The sequence below is a fragment of the Pteronotus mesoamericanus genome, unplaced genomic scaffold, assembly GCF_021234165.1.
Source record: "Pteronotus mesoamericanus isolate MK-2021 breed Mesoamerican mustached bat unplaced genomic scaffold, CSHL_Meso_final contig_75, whole genome shotgun sequence".
Taxonomy (NCBI): domain Eukaryota; kingdom Metazoa; phylum Chordata; class Mammalia; order Chiroptera; family Mormoopidae; genus Pteronotus; species Pteronotus mesoamericanus.
Window position 1 is genome coordinate 4,596,897 of NW_026555249.1, and position 22,074 is coordinate 4,618,970.

The following is a 22,074-nucleotide window of genomic DNA, read 5'->3' on the forward strand; positions in this document are numbered from 1 at the left end:
TTCCTGAAAAAAAAACAGAAATTACCAAAACCAACTCAATAAGAAATATAAAATCAGAATAAACCTATAATGAGAAACTGAATTAGTTTTGGTTTTTGTTGTTTTTTTTAAAGCCTTCATACAAAGAGTATCACTGAGATGTACTTTAAGAGAATCAGACTGGACCAGATGCTAACAGACCTGAATACTGACCTCTGCCACAAGAATAACTTGTTACGGGATTTTTAAGCAGATCATTTAATATCCTCTTTCTTTGAGTCTCCATTTCCTCAGCTACACAAGTAGAGAGAGGGACTTCAAGCACTCCCCAAGTATAGTTCTAATCAATTAAGAATTTCCTAAGGGCAAAACAGTATACATGATCTATTTTAATTTCTCTAAAAAAAAAAAAATCAATCTTCAAGAGTATTTTAAAAACTGTATAGTAGCACATAAAAAACTGTATGGAGAATGTTAACATTTCTCAGAATCAACAAGTACTTATAATGGGGTACCCGAAAACTGACGTTTGGCACTATTATACAAAATCTGAAAGATGACAAAAAAAAGTTCAAGTTTTCATTTGACAATGAAATTTTCTTTAATGTCAAACTGTTAAGAAAATTTATAAGTATTCTGCCACCTTATTAGCAGTTATAGAGGCATGGCACACGTGTACTACACTTAGATTTTAAAAATTCAAATTCAAGACTTTCTGATTGATAGGTTCCGGACTGTACAGAAACCTAAATATCACCACTGTTTCCTAAAAACCCAGCATTTCAGCATGCTTGAGGTAATTAATGAGGCCAACAGAAGGTGGCTTGTCATGAAAAAGAATATGGATTAAAAACCCCAAAAATAAAATGAAATAGAGTTTTTAAAAAAAGTTATCCTGTCCTTGAGAGGCAACTTCTAAGACAGCCTGATGACCCCGCCTCCTGGCGTCCATGCCCTCAGGCAATACCCTGCCCTTCACTACCCGAGGGGTCTGCAGGCTTGCCTCTAAGAAACAGAATATGGTAAATACGATGTTTTGTCACCTCAGAGATTAGGTTACAAAGAGGTCAGTTTCCGACTTTGGGCCTCCTCTCTTGCTCTGACAGCTGCCACGTTTCAAGCTGTCCTATAGAGACACGCATCAGGCAAGGAACGCACCAGGCAAAGAACAGAGAGGCTCAGTCCAACCAGAGACAGAATCCTCCTCCAGCTGAGCCTTCAGCTACAACTCAAGCTCTGGCCAACAATTTAGCTGCGATCTCATGAGACATCTTGACTCAAAAGCACACAGTTAAGCAATGCCCTATTCCTCATCCATAGAAACTGAGACGGTATGACTGCTGTTTTAAGCTAAATTCCATTATACAGTTAAAGAGAACTGTTATAGTGGCTGCCTCAAGTCAGAAGTGATGAGGAGAAAGGAAAGTGATGGCCAAAGGGTCTAAGGTTTCTCTGGGTGTGGGTAGTGACAAAACTGTTCTGAAAGTGACTGTGGTGATGGCTGCCAAACTCTGAACATACTAACTACCTTGACTAGAGTACACTTTAAATGGGTGAACTGTGTGGGATGTTCCACTTCAGTAAAACTATTACCAAAACCAGATAACTAATAGTCCGTGTGTGAAGTCACTTCTGAAATCTTACACAAACTTTTAATTATTTCAAAAGAATCAAGAGTGGAAAGTTCTTGGCAAAAATAAATCAATTAAAAGAATGAAGATAACTTCAGGTACAGACGTTTGTAAAAGACCAAAAAAAGCAAAGACGTAAGAACGGGAAAACTACCTATATTTGCAAGTGATGTAATTAATGGGCTATGCAGAAAAACCCAAGAGAATAAATGGAAAAATTACTGTAAATAAGAGAATTCAGAAAAGTACCAGGATTATAAAATTAACAGATATCAATAGCTGTCATAAACAAACAATAAATATAAATGAAATATAAAAGGTTAAAATATAATTACAAATACCTCATTTACAGTAGTAACAAAAAATATCTTGGTGAACCTACATGAAGAAAACTTCAAAACTCTCTTAAAAAAGACTTAAAAACAGACTTGGACAATGGAAAGCATCTCATTCTTAGATTTACAAAGACTCAACTTTACAAAGTTATCAATTTTTCCTAACTTACAAATTTAGTATGATCCCAATAACAATAACTGGTTATTTTTTTCCCCTGGATTTATACAAGTTAAAAATAAACTTCCTAACCAAAAATCAAATAGCCAAGAAAACCTGGAAGAGGAAGGAGCAATATATGGGGAAGAGAAATGAAAACTGCCCTACTAAATATGAATATAGATTTAAAGCCCCTAGAAAGTAAATGATGTGATACTGACACACAAACAAACAGACCAAAAGAAGAAAGTCCAGAAAAAGAACCAAAACATACTAAAATCTAGTATAGGATAAAGGTTTTATTTCAAATTGGTATAAGATGGAAAGATGGAAATTTTAATCAATAATATTAGGACAACTGGAGAGCCATATAGAAAAAAAAAAATATTGGATTTGGTCTTCATACTAACCTCCAAAATAAACTTCAAAAGAATCAAAGACTGAAATGTAAGATGAAGCATTACATACCAAAGAAATAGGGATGAATACCTTGATAACCTGGGAAGGGAAAAAAAACTTCCCAGCTATTATTCAAAATTTAGAATAGACTGATAAATTATACTACACAAGTTTTTTTAAAGTTTGAATGCTAACAACCGTAAGCAAAGTAAAAAAACAAATGAAAATGTACAAAAATATATTTATAGTATATCACAAATAAAGGACTATTATCTGTAGCACACGATTAGTCCCTAAAAATGAAATGAAAATAAGATCAATACTCAATTTTTTAAAGGTAAAAAATATGAACAGAATAATTCACAGAAGAAATGAACGTGATTCAAACACAGGAAAAAATGCTTCCATCACTCATAATAAAATGCACATTTAAATTACGTAAGAACTCAATGACATAAAAACCCCAAATCAAAAATTTTGTCCCTCAATAGATGAATGTATAAGCAAAATGTGGTATATACATACAATTGAACGTTAAAAAAAAAGGAAATTTGGCACATGCTATACCACTGATGAACCTGGAGGACATTATGCTAAGTGAAATAAGACAGAAACAAAAAGGGAAATACTGTATGATTCCACTTAAATGAGGCACCTTCAGTAGTCAAATCCATAGGAAGTAGAATGGTGGTTGCCAGGGGCAGGTGGGAGGGGAATGGGGAGTTGTGTAATGGGTACCGTTTCAGTATGGGGCGCAGCAGTTCTGGAGATGGTGGTGTTGATGTCTGTACAACAGTTAGAATGTCCTTATTGCCACTGACCTATACGCTAAAAAGTTAATAAATTTTATGTTATGTATTTCACCACAATTTTTAAAACTACATAAAACAATCTCACCTATCAAGACTGGCAAAAATTAAAAAATCTGACAGCATATTCTGTTGGCAGGATAAGGGCAATAGGCACTCACATATTCTGTAACAGAAATGCAAAAATGACACCACCCCTACTGAGGGGAATTTGGAAATCTAGAAAAATCATATGTGTTCCTTAACTTGAAAATCCTAGTTCTAGGAATCTCCTCTAAAAAAATCCCCATAAACATTCATATGGTTATTAAATGTGACATTATCTAAAGCAGCAAAAGCCTGAAACAGCCCACAAATCCATCATCAATAAGTGACAGATGACTATCCGAATATATACATACATAATGAAATGTTACAGAGCCATGAAAGATACCTATAATGTTGTAGAACAATCTTCAGTCTGTCACATGCTAAAAGAAAGATGCCAAGCCCTGGCTGGTGTGGCTCAGGAGACTGAGTGCCAGCCTGTGAACCAAAGCGTCCTCAGTTCAATTCCCAGTTGGGGCACATGCCTGGGTTGCTGACCAGGTCCCCAGTAGGGGGCGCTCAAGAGGCAACCACACAATGTTTCTCTCCCTCTGTTTCTCCCTTCCTTACCCTCTCTAATAATAATAAATAAAAATCTTCAGGAAAAAAATAAAGGAAGATGCAAAACAGCATAAATGGTAGGCTACCTTTTGCATAAGGAATAGGGGGCTAAGAAACACTTCTCAAACTATTTTTTTTAAATTACCAATAAGGGAAGGATGGAATGAGGTAGAAGGGACAACGATAAAAATAAGACCTCTAACTTGTAATATACACATTCAAAACAGAAAAAACATTTTTAAAGAGTTGGAAAAACAAATGAACTAACCTAACTGCATACCAATTAATGATACAACCAAATGGAAAAATTAAATATTTTAACTGGCTTTTGAATTCAGTGTTTAACTAAAAAAAGCACTGCAAAGAAATTTTGAATGCAGTGTTTAAAAAAGCACTGCAAAGAAATTATAGGTTGAACTCAATAGTCAGTTGGCAGTAATACTGACATTACTATTTTAAAACTATTTTCATACATGTTAGGCCAATGAGCACAGACTTGTACAAGAAAATAATTAAGACACTTACCACCCTACTAGTTCTTTAGACCAGCGGTTTTCAATCTTTTTCATCCCATGGTATACATAAACTAATTTCTAAAATTCTGCAGTACACCAAAAAATATATTCCTTTTTTTTTTTTTTTTTTTTTTTTTTTTGCTGATCTGACTCATTGCAGATTTTTATTCTTTCACATCAGACAGCTATTGTTGTGTTGGCTGTTGTCATTTTTTTTATTTGACAATCTAAGGGAAAAGAGGTCAGTGCCCCTGACTAAATAGTCAGGTACTGCATGTTTTAAAAATTCTTGCAGTGCACCAGTTGAAAATCACTGCTTTATTCTCAAATTGTCTTCTAAATTTAACAGTAATTAAATCCTAATGATCCTTCTATAAAAATTATCTTTCTGATCAATCCTGTTCCATCTTTATTCAAGAAAAGGAGACACAAGAGTTGAGAAAGCAAAGTCCCTAAAGATGCAGAAAGAATGTATCAGGATTGGCGGAGGGGTTAGCCTTAAGAGGAGGTCACTTCCCCTGTAACTGAAAGGAAGGAGTAACACAGAGATTTTAAGGAAGTGGTGAAGATTTTAAATAATCACTGTGGAGAATCAATCCAGGGGAGATAAGTGAGGACCTGAACTAAGGCAGTGGCCTGAAAATGAAAACGAATTCAAAGAATTAATCAGAGAATGTAGGCTGAGGTACCTACTGGACGTCATTAGTGAAAAAGAAGACAGCGGAGTCTGACTTAGGCAACTGTGTGGCTGGAGGGAACTGACAAAGAGTTGCAGGAACAATCTTAGGGGAAATTCCAATCCCCGACTCCCCATTTCCAGTTTAGACATCTCTCCTGAACACCAAAACCAATTTTGCACCAGCCTACTGAAGCAGCAAGGTAAGGTATAAATAAACTGGTTACTGGACCTCTCCTTCTGAACTTTCCAAAGGAACTTACAATCCGGGGCAGATCAGCAGACAGACAACTTAAAGACAGTAAAGTAAATACTTTGGGGGACTGTCTGAATGAAACTTCTGTGCTCTTTTCAAGAGCTCTAACTTTTTAGGCAGATGGGTAAATTTTTTTAATGTCTGGTTTCATTTCCAAAAACTTACAGTTTAAACAAAGTTGGAAGATTTATACTCCCTGACTTCAAAATGTATTACAAAGCTACAGAAATCAAAACCATGTGGTATTTGGCAAAGACAGATATATACAGACCAATGGAACAGATCAGAAAGCCAAGAAATAAACCCTCAAATGTATGGCCATATAAATTTCAACAAGGGTGCCAAGACCGTTTAATGGAAGAAGGACAATCTTTCAGCAAATGGCGCTGAGAAAACTGGATATCTACATGTAAAAAAATAGAGTTGGACCCTTACTTTATACCATACACAAAAACTAACTCAAAATGGATCAAACACCTAAACATAAGATTTAAAACTATAAAACTCAGAGAAGAAAACAGCAGAAAAGCTTCATGACATTAAATTGGAGCTTAATTCTTGGATATGGCATCAAAAGCATAGGCAACAAAAGAAAAAAACACAGTAGACTTTAATAAAAACTTCTGTGTGACAAAGGACACTACCATCAGTGTGAGAACACAACCCACAGAAAGGAAGAAAACATTTGCGAATCACATATCTGACAAGGGATTGATATCCAGAATATATAAAACTAAGAAGCAAAAAATAAAAAATAAAAAAAACTTATTAAAAAATGGGCAAAGGACTTAATAGAAATTTCTCTAAAAATATACATATGGCCAATTAGTATATGAAAAGATGTCCAAGTCATAATCATTAGAGAAATGCAAATCAAAGCTTCAATAAAATACCACTTTATACCTGTTAGAATGGCTACTATGAAAACAGAACAGAAAAGAAAGTAATACATATTGGCCAGGATGTAAAGAAATTGCAATCATTGAACACTAATGCTGGGAATGTAAAATGGTTCTGCTACTGTACAAAACAGTATGGTAGTTACTCAAAAAATCAAACACAGAGACAAGTTTTTGAACTCCACCCAAGATGAACTCGCACAAGAAAAGAAATTAAGATGATTTAGTTCAGTTCTTTGCCTTCAGAAAGAGAGTGGAAGGATGCTAAACTTGATATAAGTTCTAGAGAGTCAAAGACACACATCAGGATGAATTGGGTCCAGAACAAGCAAGGCGATTCCTAATTTATGAGTCTGGTCTGATCAGATTATACCTAGAGCATCATGCTCAGTTCTGGTAATCCCAAGAGAGGAGAAAGTCCAGAAGAAAATGACCAAGTGGATGGTGCATCTAAAGTCATGTCAATGAAAAAGAGTCCAAAGATCTGAGGATGCTCTTTCAGGAGAATTCAGGGAAGACTGCAACAGCTGCCTTCAGATTCTCAAACTGCTACCAGCCAGAAGGGCATGATACGCATTCAGTGTGACTCCCCAGAGCAGCGACACAGAGTGAACGTCGTAAGGAGAAAGAGTTGAGCACAATTTAAGGAAGCACTTTCTAAAGATGGACTGAAATGAGAATAGAAGTTTTCTTCATGGAATCCATGTGACACCAAGAGCTGGGTGATTTGGGTTCCCTGATAAGAGTAAGACTGGCATCAATTAACTTTAAGATGATTATCAATGCTTTTTGAATCTATGAAATTGCTTTTCTGTAGGGAAAGTCATTGTATGCCAAAAAAAAAAAAAAAATAGTGTGATGTAATGGACTACTTAAACTATTTAATAGAAAATACTTTTCAAAGAAGGTATTCATTTTTAAGAACATTTATATCCATTTTCTGAAGTAGGTTCCCTATAACTACATTAATACCTTTTAGTTACTTTAAATACCTACAACCTTTTTAAAGTAACATAATGGATTCTTTTAAAAAAATCTATAATCCACATTCTTCACCAGTTCAAGCAGATTTTTCCTTAATTATTGTGAATAGGTCACACTGTTCTGAGTATATCAATGACATGTTCTAAAGGAAAAAAATAAGTAATTAATTTAAAAAGGAAAAAAAAAAAAAACCAGCATCGTACCTTGGTTGAAAGTGCTTGCTCTGTGCTAGGCATAGTTTTAAGTATAAATTCACTCATTTACACAGATTTACTCCCTTAATTTTCATAGAAACTATATGAAGTAGCTATAATTATTATTCCCATTTTTAAAAATGAAGAAACTAAACTACAGAAAGGTTAAGCAACTTGTCCCAGGATATGTTTTAGTAAGAAGCAAAGCTAGGATTCTCGCTTGAGTTTGCATTCTTTATTACCACATTATTTCTGTTTAATAACTTTCTTAATTTACAGCATTCCACTTAGAAGTAGACGTAAACTTTGGAATCCCTCCATGCGGTCAAGAGACATCCTACCCTAGGGTAGCCACATAAAAAATACCTAACCTGCTTAGGAAGACAAACGATTTCATTGCCTCATCTCACTCTTCCACTGAGACTGGAAGGCAGGTTGAACATCTTTGTGATCTAGAAACCAGTAGGCATTTCATTCCAGGTCATCCCCAAAAGATGTTGCTCCAGCAACTTGAATTTTTAATGTGCTTTGACTCTATTATTTTACAGATTAGAACTCATATGAGCTGTATCTGTCCTAAGAAAATCTGACTTCATTAGATCTGAATTCAGATCCTAACTCTGCCGGGGGGCGGCGCGCAGATTGGGGCTAATAACTACCATGTGACAGCGTCCTACGTGGGAAATGGATATTCTAATGCCTATTTTGAGGGGTTTTGTGAAGAATAAATGAGATATTATATATAAACTCCCCTGTAAAGACCTGACACATAAAATAAGTATTCTACAAAAAATTATAACACAGAATTACCATATGATCTAGTAGTCCCACCTCCAGGTATATAATCAAAAGGATTGAAGCAGGGACTCAAACAGGTATTTGTGTAACAATGTTCAAAGCAACCTTATTCACAATGGCTACACAGTTGAAACCACCAAAATGTCTATCAAATAGACAAACAAAATGTGGTATATACATATAGCACAATATTATTCAGCCTTATTCTGACAGGTACAGAGTCCCTTTTTTTGTTTTAAGATTTTATTTATTTATTTTTAGACAAAGGGTAAGGTAGAGAGAAAGAAAGGGAGAGGAACAGCAATGTGTGGTTGCCTCTCACACACCCTCTACTGGGGACCGGGCCTGCAACCCAGGCACATGCCCTGACTGGGAATTGAACCAGTGACCCTTTGATTCGTAGGCTGGCACTCAATCCACTGAGCCACACCAGCCAGGGCACAGAGTTTCAAATGATGAAAAAGTTCTAGGATGTAAAGTGATAATGGCTGCAACACAGACAAGAATGCAAATGTGCTTAATGCCACCAAATTGTACACTTTAAAATGGCTGAAACAGTAAATCTTATGTTACCTGTATTTTACCACAATAAAAAATTAAAAATACAAAACTTAGGGCTCTCCTACTCTTTTAGATCTCTGTCACAATTAAGACTATGGAGACTGTGGAAGGGAACCGTCTTAATAATGTTTTTAACTCAACACTCACGACACTGCCCACATCATAAAAGATCCCAAAATATATTTGAGGACAGGTGAGAGATAGATAGATGGAGAGGTGAATGGATGGGTGGATACACAGATAAAATACTGTAAGTTCAAAACTTATAAACAATAACTTCTAAATATATCGAATATTTTCTAAAAATCGCTAAAAATGCATTTTAAAAAAATTTTCTAATTTTTAATTTAAAATTTCATAGGCACCCTCTTAAAAAAACTGACAATCAAATGGAAGTTTATCCCAAAATCAATTTCCAATCAACTTCAAACTACTCTGTGAACAGAATTCCCTGGGAGGGTAGGCTCAAAGCCCTGGCTACCCCTACTTTCTAGAATGGAATGCCCGTCCTTCTGCACATAATGCGACACCCGGCTCGACTCCTCTCTGCTCCTGACACCCTGCAGGACAGCCTCAGCCTCCTCCTCTACGTCCTCTGACCTGAAAACGTGCCGTCTCCACCACCAAAGGGGCACCAGGAGTGCTACTTTACACTGTTACTGTCATCCTCATGTGTCTTGTCTCCCCACCATGAGACTACAAACATGTGAAGACTAGGACTGTACTTCCTACTTTATTTTACTCCTAGACCCATTTAACAAGAAAAACCTGCACAAATACAATAACTAAAGGACTTAAAATGAAGAGAAAATGCAAAGTAAATTAAAAGATAGAGATGACCCTCAACATAATAAAGGCCACAGGTGACAAACCCAGAGCTAACATCATAGTCGATGGTAAACAGCTGAAAATTTTCTCCTTAAGATCAGGAACAAGACAAGGATGTCCACCTTCACCACATTTATTCAGCATTGTATTGGGAGTCCTAGCCAAAACAATCAGACCAGAAATAAAAGGCCTCCGAATTAGAAAGGAAGAACTAAAACTGTCATTATTTGCAGATGACATGATACTATATATAGAGAACCCTAAAGATTCCATCAAAAACCTATTAGACCTATTGAAGGAATTCAGTAAAGTAGCAGAATACAACAAACTAATATTCAGAAATGAATTCCATTTTTATACACCAATAACAATCAGAAAGAGAAATCAAAGAAACAATCCTATTTACAATTGCATCAAAAAGAATAAAATGCCTAGGAATAAATTTAACCAAGGAGGTAAGACTTGTACTTGGAAAACTCTAAGACACTGAAGAAAGAAACAGAAGAAAGTGCAAATACATGAAAGCATACACTGTGCTCATGGATTCAAAGAATTAACATCATTAAAATGTCCATACTACCCAAATTAACCTACAGATTCAATGCAATCCCTACCAAAATACCAATGGCATTTTTTACAGAAATAAGATAACCCTAAAATTTATACAGAACCACAAAAGACCCAGAATAGCCAAAGCGATCTCGAAAAAGCAGCACAAAGTCAGAGGTATAATGCTACCTGACATCAAACTGTACTACAAGGCTATAGTAATCCAAAGAGCATGGTACTGGCATAAAAACAGACACGTAAATCAATGGAACAGAAAAGAGAGCCCAGAAATAAAGCCACACCTATACAGTCAATTAATCGATGACAAAGGAGACAACAATATACAATCAGATAGACAGTCTCCTCAATAAATGGTGCTGGAAAAACTGGACAGATATATGCAAAAGAATGAAACTAGACAACTTTCTTATGCCCTACACAAGAGTAAATTAAAAATGGATTAAAATCTTAAAGGGAAGACCTGAAAGCATAAAACTCCTAGAAGAAAATATAGGCAATAAACTTTCTGACATCACCCTTGGCTATTTTTTTAAAAATGTCTCCCCAAGCAAGGGAAACAGAAGAAAAAAATAAACAAATGGTACTACATCAAACTTAAAGGTTTTTGCACAGTGAAGGAAACCACCAACAAAATGAAAGACAATCTACTGAATGGAGAAAGATATTTGCCAGTGATACATCCAATAAGGGGTTAATATCCAAAATACATAAGGAACTCACCCAACATCAAAAATACAAACAACCTCATTAAAAAATGGGCAAAGGACCTGAACAGACATTTCTCCAAAGAGGACATACAGAGGACCAATAGACATATGAAAAGATGTTCCTCATCACTAACCAGGGAAAAAGCAAATCAAAACCACAACGAGATATAACCACACACCTGTCAGAATGACTTTCATCAATAAATCAAAAAACAACAAGAGTTGGTCAGGATGTGGAGAAAAGGGAACCCTACTGCACTGTTGCTGGAATTGTAAACTGGCACAACCACTATGGAAAAGAGCATGGAGGTTTCTCAAAATATTTAAAACCGAACTATCAAATGCCCGAGCAATTCTGCTTCCAGATACACATCCAAAGAAACCCAAAACACTAATTCAAAAAGACACACGCACCCCCATGTTCACTGCAGCAAGATTTACAATAGCCAAGATACGGAAGCAACCTAAGGGCCTACTGATGGAGGAATAGATAAAAAAAGATGGGGTACATACACACAATGGAATATTACTCAGCCATAAGAAAGAATGGAATCTTGCCATTTGCGACAACATGGGCAAAGGACCTGACCTACAGGGTATTACGCTAAATGAAGCCAGACAGAGAAAAGACAAATTCCATTTTTTCACTTACATGTGGAATCTAAAAAAATAAATGCACAAACAAAACAGAAACAAACTCATAGATACCAGAGAACAAACTGATAGCTGCCAGATGGGAGAGAATCACGGGGTTGGGTGAAAAAGGTGAAACACAAACAAGCAGTTACAAAGTAGTCACAGGGATGTAAAATACAGCATAGGGAGAACATTCAACAATGTTGTCGTAACTATGTATGGTGCCAGGTGGATACTAGATTTACTGGGTGAATTACTTCCTAATGTAAAATGTCTTACCTTTATACGCTTATGCTATACACTTGAAACTAATACAATATTGAATGTCAACCGAAATCGAAAAAGAAATTTTTATTAAAATAATAAAAATAGTCATGAAGATGTAAAGTACAATATAGGAAATACAATTGATAATATTGAAATAACTATGTGCAGTGTCAGATGGGTAACAGACTTATTGAGCATGTAGTAAAGTATAAAAATGTCAAATCACTGTTATACACCTGAAACTACTATAATATTGTGTGTCAACTATAACTGAAAAATAAATTTTAAGAAAATAATTATTTTCAAAAGATAATGAGGGGCCCTGGCTAGTGTGGCTCAGTGGATTGAGTGCTGGTCTGTTAACTGAAAGGTCACTGGTTCAATTCCCAGCCAGGGCACATGCCTGGGCTGTGGGCCAGGTCCCCCACAGTTGGGGACGTGTGAGAGGCAACCAATCAATGTTTCTTTCTCACCCATCATGTTTCTCTCCCTCTCTTTCTCCCTCCCTTCTCCTCTAAAAATAAAAATTTTTAAAAAGGGAGGAAATTGATTTTTTTTTCAGTAAGATAAAAAAGAAACGGTTATGGTCAATGCCATTTCCAGGGAACCCAGCTCTATTACCAGAAAAGATCCTGGCTGGATAGCTCAGTTGGTTAGTGCCTCATCCCGAGATGCCAAGGTTACAGGTTCAATCCCTGGTCAGGGCACATACCGGAAGCAATCAATAAATGCATATACAAGTGGAACAACAACAAACTGTCGTCTCGCTCTCTCCCCTCACCAAAATCAATACGCAAATTTTATAAATTTATAAAAAAGATCCTGGCTTTGAACTTTGGCAGGAAGGACAGACACCCTCTGCCAGTTCAAAATAGGAGATGGGAACATCAAAACGTAGAAACGAATGGTGATCACAGGTGTTGAAAGAGGTCAGGGACCTTTTGAAGCTTTCTGACTTGGGGCCTCAAGACGTCTGGAAGCCTAGTACTTGTGGTACACCAATGGTGGTATGCACTTCACATGTGTTTTTAACTGTCCTTAGAGTCCTTATTATTTTGGAGGTTTGGAGGCTTCTGATAACTCTGCAGAGCTAGCAGTATCTATAAGGGCTGTCTGAAGAAGACCCTGGAATAGGCCTAAAAACAAGAAGTCAAGTGGTAGTTCAGGTATCCAGATTTCCCAGCCAGGTGGCCCAAGGACCACCCACTTCATACCCGCCCCGCTGCGCCCCTGCAAAAAGGTTGGACAAATGCACTGCATTTGAATGGAATCCTCACTAAGCCCAGCAGATAAAGTACAAGCGGGTCAAAAAATAATAAAATAGTGAAAGCACTAAATATTTGTGAAGACCACTATAAATTTTAATTTACTTTTCTAAGCTAGGTAAGTACCCATCTGCCTTTGTTCACTACCACGGAACTTTCAAAGCACTTGCACAGAAGCCAATTCACTGGATCCCTACAATTTAGGAGTTAGGGGACAGCCCACAAACGCAGGCCCATTTTGTCCAGGGGAAAACTGCAGGTCTAAGAATTCAAATCATTTGGTTTATCCTAGTTCTTTTAACTAGTCAAGGGCAAGGGTGGAAGTCAAGAGCAGGGATCTTTTTGCTCCACATCCAAGGTACTCCCCCTACGTCCCTACTGCCCTTAACGTGTACTTCCATTAAAGTCAGTAATTCTTTTACTGAAATCATTTGCACTTCTACCTTCTATATAGACTGGATGCTGCTCGAGAATAAAAACATTTTCTTTGTCACCCCACCACCTAGCAAAGAGATTGTCACATAGGTGTTCAATAGTTGACCTTACCTAAACGTACAGACCCTAAATCTGTTTCCAATTTATATAAATAGGATATACATAACAAAAATTAAATGACAAACTCAACTCAGTGACTGCACTGAAACTTAAGTTCAATTCTTAAATGTTATTTCTGAGCTTATTTTGTTTACATGTTTAACAGTAGCATTTAAGAAACTGGAACTAGGAAATGAAACCACAGTACAAATAACCATTAGCAATTTACACATAGTCCTTAAATTTCCAGTCCTCCCAGAGAGTAGTGGGTGGAGGAACACAAAAGTTTTCCTACGAATCATCAACCAACACATATCATTCCGGTCAAAAAAATTTAACTCACAACTTCCCACAGTTCAGTATGTCACAACTATTCTTCCAACTACTAAACTATTAGACATTCTATTACATTAAAAATTCTTATCAGAGAAAAAGATTTCTAAACCTCAGCTAAGCACAAACTTTGTATTTCCAATATTAATTTATTTCAGTGGTTCTCAACTTTCATTATCACTCCCCAAAGAAGCTTTTCCAGACTTTTGCTTCCTAATTACCCTCTCCTCCATGAAATTTTAATAAGAGGGAAGCACTGTAAATCTGTTTGCATACTGTATGCACACCTATGCTTTATACATAAACAGAGCAAGAACTTTTCAACACCACCACCTCCCCCCGAAACCAATTTTCACTCCCTGAAGGGATGAAATTGCCCTCCCTGAAAATACAAGATTTACTTAATAAATGTTGCGTGGTAGCAACTGCCAGGCTGACATACTCCCTATTAAACAGCAACACAATCTAATTTTGTACTTTAGTATAAGAGTTTGACCGAGGGAACTAAAATGAAAATAGAGACCATCTTCCTAGTGTTTGTACCTTAGTCAAGGGCCCAGCTCAATAAATATTTGATGAATGTATGGAAATTGTCAGAATTATATATGTGGCTGTCACAGGGCTTGTGAACGCCACTTAACAAGATGGCCAAGGTACAGAAATGTTGACTTCATAGCTCATAGAACTCAAAATCCAACTCACTGCAACCCTGAAACCTGGAATTTTCTAGTCAATTTTCAGGAGGGGAAAAAAAAAAAAAAAAAGGCAAAAACTTAAACTAAAACAAAGAAACAGTTCCTATTCCGTAATCTTTAACCTTCTGGTTCACAATATGCTTTGAGTATCTGATGAAAGCTATACGTTCTTTCTCCAGGAAAATACACACACAAAACACACAATTGCAAACTGTTTACAGTTTCTAAACTCCATCTGTTAACTCCATCTAATTTAAGAACTTCTCCATTAAAGGAATATGTAAACCAAATGCAGTTTATTAAGTTTATTTTTCATTTAAATATAAGTTTTTAAGCTTAAATGTGTACTTAACCAGAAGCATTCTTTTTGGTAATATAATGTACCTAAATATAAATTGTATTCTTACAGATGAGGTATACCAAACTAAGAGAAACAGCCTATAATGTAAATTAACATAATTCCACCTAAATTAATGTAAATTAACATAATTCCATATAATATATAAGTTAAAACCTCAATATTTACCAGAGCCACAAACATCAATTTCAAAACGAAGCCAGGTTCCCACCCTTGATATGTGTCAGTACACGGATTAAACAGAAGCAACACAGGGACAAGCACAGTCTCTTGGTGCTGCTTCAAAAGGAGGCTCTCGCGAAAACAGCAGCTCCTAAACAAAGGCCATAGCAACTCTGAATGAGTCCATTTACTCTGATTAATAACAGAAAAATTATGCTGGTAGAAAGCAGGGCAAGTTTGCTTGGACATAAAGGAGTGTTGGGCCGAAAGGTTAATACAACACGACAAGCATAATGCCTTGCACGGGGACGCAACCTTTTGATGTCTTGTGGGCCACACTGGAAGAAGAGTTGTCTTAGGCCACACATTAAATACGCTGTGACACACAATCACAAAAAAACTTCAAGTCTTCAGTAAACTTACAGTTTGGAGCTGGGCCGCACTCACAGTCATCCTAGGACACATGCAGCCCCAGGACGCAGGCTGGACACCCCTGCAGACTATTTTGAGACTTAACATATAAGCTAACACTTACTATAAAGTATATTTCTTAAATATCAGAAAAACTCCCCAAATATTTCAAAACTTGATCAAAATAATTTCAACGTATAATTCTGAAAGATAATCTCAAATGATCCATACAGGGAGGCTCAGAGGTTTAACGTTAATAAATATCAAATGTTAGTATTTTGGCCACACTGTGAAAGAACCCCAGGTACTAAAAAGTTGTCTCGATAGTGTAAAATCGTGTGTAAAAGGCACAAACAAATGATTCACTTAACCCCAAAAACTAATTGTTGAGATTTTGTATCTCTCATATTTGTGTATCTACTCCAATACACCTAAAAAAGAAAAGGAAAAAAAAGAAAGTTCAAATCTTTCAAAAATATGAAGGGAATATTATTTGTATTATTAAGAAATCATAAAATTCCAAAACTCAGAAGCCTTTATGATACTTTTATTATTAAAATCTTAGCACATTTTGAAATAATGAATATTTGTTGAATGCTACTCATCAAATTTGATATGTATAGATGGTGTATATCACTGCATGTATAGAGAGGAGAATTTTATTTAAGTCGTACATCTTGGTAAGTATTTGTACTTCAAAGTAGTGATCTTGGGAAACTTATTCCAAAATTGAAACACATCTATGGGATCGATCTTTGGGGCCAGTTTAAACGCCTTTAAGCTTCTGGTTCACAACATGCTTTGAGTATCTGATGAAAGCTATGCCTTCTTTCTCCAGGAAAATACACACACTTAGATAAAACACACAACTGTCACACACAAAAACATGCAAAAGTCAGTTCCATCATTTTAAACTTAAGTATTCTACCCTAAGTGTATACTATCCAGCTCAAGTACACGCTTAGGGTAGAATATAAAGAGTGAAAATACTGCATTAGGGTTCTTGTCTCCAAGCATTAGAAACATCAGCAACGGACTCTGGCTATCTTTAAAAACAAGCTTTACTAGACTGTTCTTGAAACTTACAAAATTGAAAGATGCCTTACAAATTGAAAGGACAGAAAAGACAGCTCCGACAAACTAGGAAGAGAAGCTTAAAGAACTACATCAGAGGACAGTGTTCTCTCAGGAACCGTGTGAGAGAAGAGTCCGCTGCACACACTGAAACCACTGATAGGTCTCCAAAAAACCCCACAGCCTGCTCTGCTCTCAAGAGCCAAAGTCCAGGGAGAAAATACCTGATTGGACAAGTCCAGGTCTGGTTACACCACAAAAGGGAAGGGGTAAAGTGCTTCAACAGAGCATCCTGGGCTACACACAAACAGGAATGCCCCAAGAGCAAGACAAACAGGGGGAAATCTTGGTGGAGAGTAAAACCAATAAACGTCTCCAACAGTCCAATCAAAATAACCATGGGAGAGGATGAGTTCTCTCTCTAGTACCTCTTTCCACTTCTGCTCTTCCATGGGCTCACTCTAAATTACACCAGGTCCTTTAAAATAATCAAATCCAACCTTAAATCACAAAGATTTACAACCAAGAAAGATATTTAGAAGTACATGACACCACTCTGACCATATACTCAGTTGGTTAGAGTTGTCTTAATATGCCAAGGTTGTGGGTTCGATCGCCAGTCAGGGCACATACAAGAATCAACCAATGAATGCATAAGTAAGTGGAACAACAAATTAATGTTTCTCTTTCTCCCTCTTTTCCTCCCTCTAATCAATAAATAAAATTTAAAAAAATAAAAGCACATGACACCAGTTACCTGAAGTAATTCTCAATGAGGCATTCTGCACTCTACTGGAGGCATCCATGGAAAAATCAAATACTGGATGGGGAACGGAAAACACCTGGCTCGTTTGCTGCCCCTCCCCCTCAGTCAGACACAAGAAAGATTACAGGAATAGTGCCAATTACGTGAAGCTGAGTTCAAGTTTAAGGCTATCTGCCATGCTTGCTGGGCCTCTTAAGATTTACATCAATACATACGTCACTGACGCTCCCCCAGACTGAGCACAGGAATCCCCACGTGTTTAGTAAAAACCAAAAAGGAAAACCATTGGTTTAAAAAAAACAAACCTGAAATGTGTACTTAAATTAAAAAAGAGTCTTTCACAAAGACTTTAGAGTCACCAATAATAAGTAATCTGAAGCCAGACTATCTGCTCATTGGAAAGCTGAGCCTTCTGTTCAGTAAAGAGGGGAGAAGGAGAACACTAGATTCAGGATATAAGCCAAAGTAACTTTTTAAATACTACAGATTAAAAATGTGTTAAAAGTTGGTAACAGTGAGAATGAGCGAATGACAACCTCGCACAATGGAAATGAATCTCACTATGCTGGACAAAAGCAAGACACAAATCAAAGTACAAAAATAAGCAAAATTATTCTATGCTGACTTCGAAAGCCAAGCTCACGGTGGCCTTTCACGACCAGGCAGCGATTGGAAGGGAAATCAAGTGGGAATGTGGGAGAGCTGGTCACATTCTGTTTCTTGACTCAGACGCTGGTTTAACAGTTTCTGAAAATTCACCATATTTATGATATTTACACTTTTCTGTAGGTTTATTATTCAACAAAAAATATATGTATTTCTTCAAAAAGCCTAACTCTCAGCTTTTTAAAAAGCAAAAGGTAGCCCTGGCCAGGTGGCTCAGTTGACTGGAGCGTCGTCCCATATACCAGAAGGTCAGGGTTTGATTCCCAGCCAGGGCACACACCTACATTACAGGTTTGATCCCCGGTCGGGACGCATGGGCGGGCGGGCAACCAATGGATGTTTCTCTCTCACATCAATGTTTCCCTTCCTCTTTTTTTCTCTCTCCCCCCTTTCTAAAATCGATAAACACATCCTCAGGTGAGGATTAAAAAGGAAAAAAATGTATAAGAAGTACACTGCTGTCACCATTTCACAATTTATTTTTATTTCAAATGAAGTTAGCTCACATATATAAAGCGTGTCCACCACTAATGACCCACCTTACCTTAAAATATAACTTTTAAATATCTTGAGTACCCAGTTATTACAAATGTGGATGCTAAGTTAAAATAATAAAAAAGTTAAAAGCAGTAAGTTTGCTGAACTATATAAAGGATGGGGCAAAAGCAGGATTACAGTTGTTCGTATGGAAATACATTAATAAATAATAATACAAGAATAAACTGTTTTGCATACTCACAACTGTATATCCACTCTTGCCCCACCATGTATTATGGCTAAAGTCTGGAACTTGTTTTTATCAAATTTAGTAAGTTAAAATTTAGTATTAGCAACCATAAATGCCTAGGCTCTAGGTAAGAGAGTAAGTAATTCCTACCCCCTAAAAAGACTGACACAAGGTGAAAACATGGGGGAAAACCTCCAAAGGAGAAATACAGAACGATGAGTTGGCAGGGCTGGCTATTAATATGTGAAGACGTGAGGACAGGAAAAAATATGTAGGTTAATACCTAAGTCTAAAGCAATGCAAAATTCCAATCCCATCCACTTCCACTTCAACTCCTTGGACCTGCCTGCAGCAGGGGGAAAAAACAAAAATTACCCATGGTGGTTGCTGAATCAGCAAGAAATGCTCAGAATTAGCTAGTGTCTGGACCTTGGCCATGACATGGCAAAGTATAAGGACTCCTGACATAAACAGGACACATGGTTTCAATTACTTGCCACCACAACACATTACAAGTGTCTAAATTTTCTAAGTACCATTAAGCTTCAACAAATTATTTAGATTATCTTCATGAAAACCTATCACAGGAAAGTAGTATGTTGATATACTTCAGCTTAAACATTAGAGTAACACATACTTTAAAAAAAACGAAAGTACTTATTTTTTCACCATAATTTCTCACTGAGTGACTCAGAAGTCCAGAAGCTAGTTTTGGTTTTAGTATTTTTAAGTTTAGTTTTAGACACAGGACCCTCACAGAAGTCTCAAACACTGTAAAACCAAAATATCCACTCAGAAATAAGGATGGATAACTCGGTTTCTTCACTTTTGTTTTTTCTTTTTCTAAAATGTTACTTTTGTCCCGAAGAAAAAAGATGTTTATTATAAGCTTAAAGAAAAACGTTTATTACCAAGATTCTATATTGTAAAGCCAAAAAAGGCAAGTTGAATACTTTCTAAAATCGCATTTCTAGGACACTAGATATTTAGTTTATTTTTCCAAAGAACAAAAAGAAATTCCATATACGGCCTAGGCCCACTTGTGCAGCCAGAGGAACATAACCTTTTTTCATGTGATCTCAGTAAAAACCTGAGCAAATGGAAAACCTAGATATTGCAAATGTTCTAGACAGTTCTATCAAGTAAACTTTAGTTCATTAGATTACTAAATATCCTGAGTCCACCTATATCAGATAAGTCCATATAACCTCACCTATATCTGATAAGTACGGATGAAGTAAGACTAAGTTGTTTCATAAAAATTTTAATTTGCCCAACTTTATAGAATTGACAAAACGTTCTTACAATCAAAACAGGTACACCTGAAATGAATATAATTTTGTATGACAACTATAATTTTAAAATAAATATTAAAAAAGAAAAATAACTTAGATATTTTTGTATCTGACTCTCAAATTGTCTGGTTTCCATGCTGAGAGAAAACAAGCTTCTGCAACCACCTTGCCAAATACGATTTAGACTAACCATCTCTCCCACAGCCTGCAAGTCTCTAAAAGTAACGATTCTTGTACATAGGTAGGTGGTAAAGCAATTACTGCAAAATATTAATGACAGAACAGAATACAAAAGGTGTACACTGTAGCATTTTTTTCACCTTCTCCACGTGTGAAAATTCTTATATTTGGGTGAAAATCATCTTCCAAAGTCAGAAGACAAAGAAATACCTATGGCAACTTAAACCTACCTAAGGCTCTGAAGCCTTTCATGAAATCACAAACCTACCATTTCAAGCACCCCACGAAAAAGGCTTGCTCAAGACGGCAATACTTTCTGGAGAATAGTCGACTGACAAAATGTAAAAGTGATACCATAAACTATGTGTCACCCAAAGTTTAGCTAGAAAGTCATTTTCCAGTAGGTGTCATCAGGATTTTGTTGGACTTTCAACTGTTATCAGTGAAACAACCCTGCCTCCATTACCATCTCACCGACATTTTTTAGAAATTCCAAACAGTACACCTTAAGCTTTTTAAAAATCTCCCAGAAAGCAGATCCGTGGAGCCCTCCCGGGTCCTAAAACCTGCAAAACCCAGGAGTCCGGGGCGCTGGTGGTTCCAGGTGCTTCGCTCTACCCGGCAGTCCAGGTGGGGATGGTTCCCTGGGGTCTGCGCGGGCTAGTAACCACGCGCAGAGGGGCGAGAAGGAAATGCAGGGAGCCCAAATGAACGGATGGGAGAGGACGGAGGGAAAATCCGAGCCGTCTGTGCGGGGAAGACCTGGAAGCACCAGGCCAGCCGGGCGCTCCCGGGAGCGGGGCTCGGGAGCTCGGAAGGCAGACGCCCGAGACGCCCGGGCCCCGCGCCGGCCGGCCGCCCCCGCCCTGCCCGCACCTCTCGGTCCTTGAGGCCCAGCAGGAGCACCTCCTCCATCAGTGTCAGCCGCGTTTCCTTGGAGTCGCCCTTGTCGTCGTCGTCCTGTTCGTCGCGGCGGGTCTGCGCGTCGTCCTCGCCGCTGCCGCCGCCGCCGCCCGCCGCTCGCTCCTTGTCGGCGGCGTTGCGGGAGGCCTCGGTGCGCCGCTGCACCAGGCCCGAGCTGCGCTGGGTCAGCGAGGTCATGGCTCCGGCCGAGGCCGCCGCGCCGGGCCGACAGGGACGCGGGACCTACCGGCCTTCCCCCCTCCTCCTCCTTCTCCCGCGGCCCCCGCCCCGGGCTTCCGTGTTAAATCCGGATGCTGTGGCGACGTCCGTCGGCAGCCAGGCCGGGGGCACTCATGGGGAGATGGGTCAGGGCGAAGCGGGCTGGCGGGCTGACGGCGCGGCGCGACGGGAGCTGCTTTCTTCCTGCAGCCCCAGCCCCGGAGACGGCCCGAGCTCCCAGGCGGCGGCGGCGGCGGCGGCGGCAGCGGCGCCTTCCCAATATGGCGGCGCCAGCTGACGTCACCGGAGGATGTGGCACCGCCGGCACAGGGCTGGCCCAGAGGGCGCCGGAAGCGGCGGGCGGGGACCCGCCGACCGCGACCCGCTCTGGAGCCCTGGGGTCTCCGCTGGCCCTCGCCCTTAACCTCAGCGTCCCTTCGCCGCGCGGTCCACTGTCCCCCTTCCATGTCATGCCGTCCCTCCGTCCGCCTCCCACTTCGCTTGTCAAGAAACCAGGACTGGAGCCACAAATTCGGGGACGTGGCCCCGAGAGGGTGCTCTCCGCTCAGCCTCCAGCTGTGCCCTTAGCTCCCCGGACACCACCATCCTCGGACTTGGCCGCGGCCGGCGTGGCAGG

The 22,074-nt window shown here is 38.4% G+C and overlaps 1 protein-coding gene across 2 annotated transcripts in view; it reads right to left on the reverse strand.

Moving 5' to 3' along the window:
• Positions 1-21,693, reverse strand: part of GOLPH3 (golgi phosphoprotein 3) — a 43,163-nt gene extending 21,470 nt beyond the window's left edge. For both annotated transcript variants that reach the window (XM_054583913.1, XM_054583912.1), the window contains exon 1: positions 21,192-21,693. In XM_054583913.1, coding sequence (XP_054439888.1) covers positions 21,192-21,416 — 225 coding nt within the window. In that variant the 5' untranslated portion in view covers positions 21,417-21,693. The remainder of the gene's footprint in view (positions 1-21,191) is intronic.
• Positions 21,694-22,074: the final 381 nt, after the last annotated feature.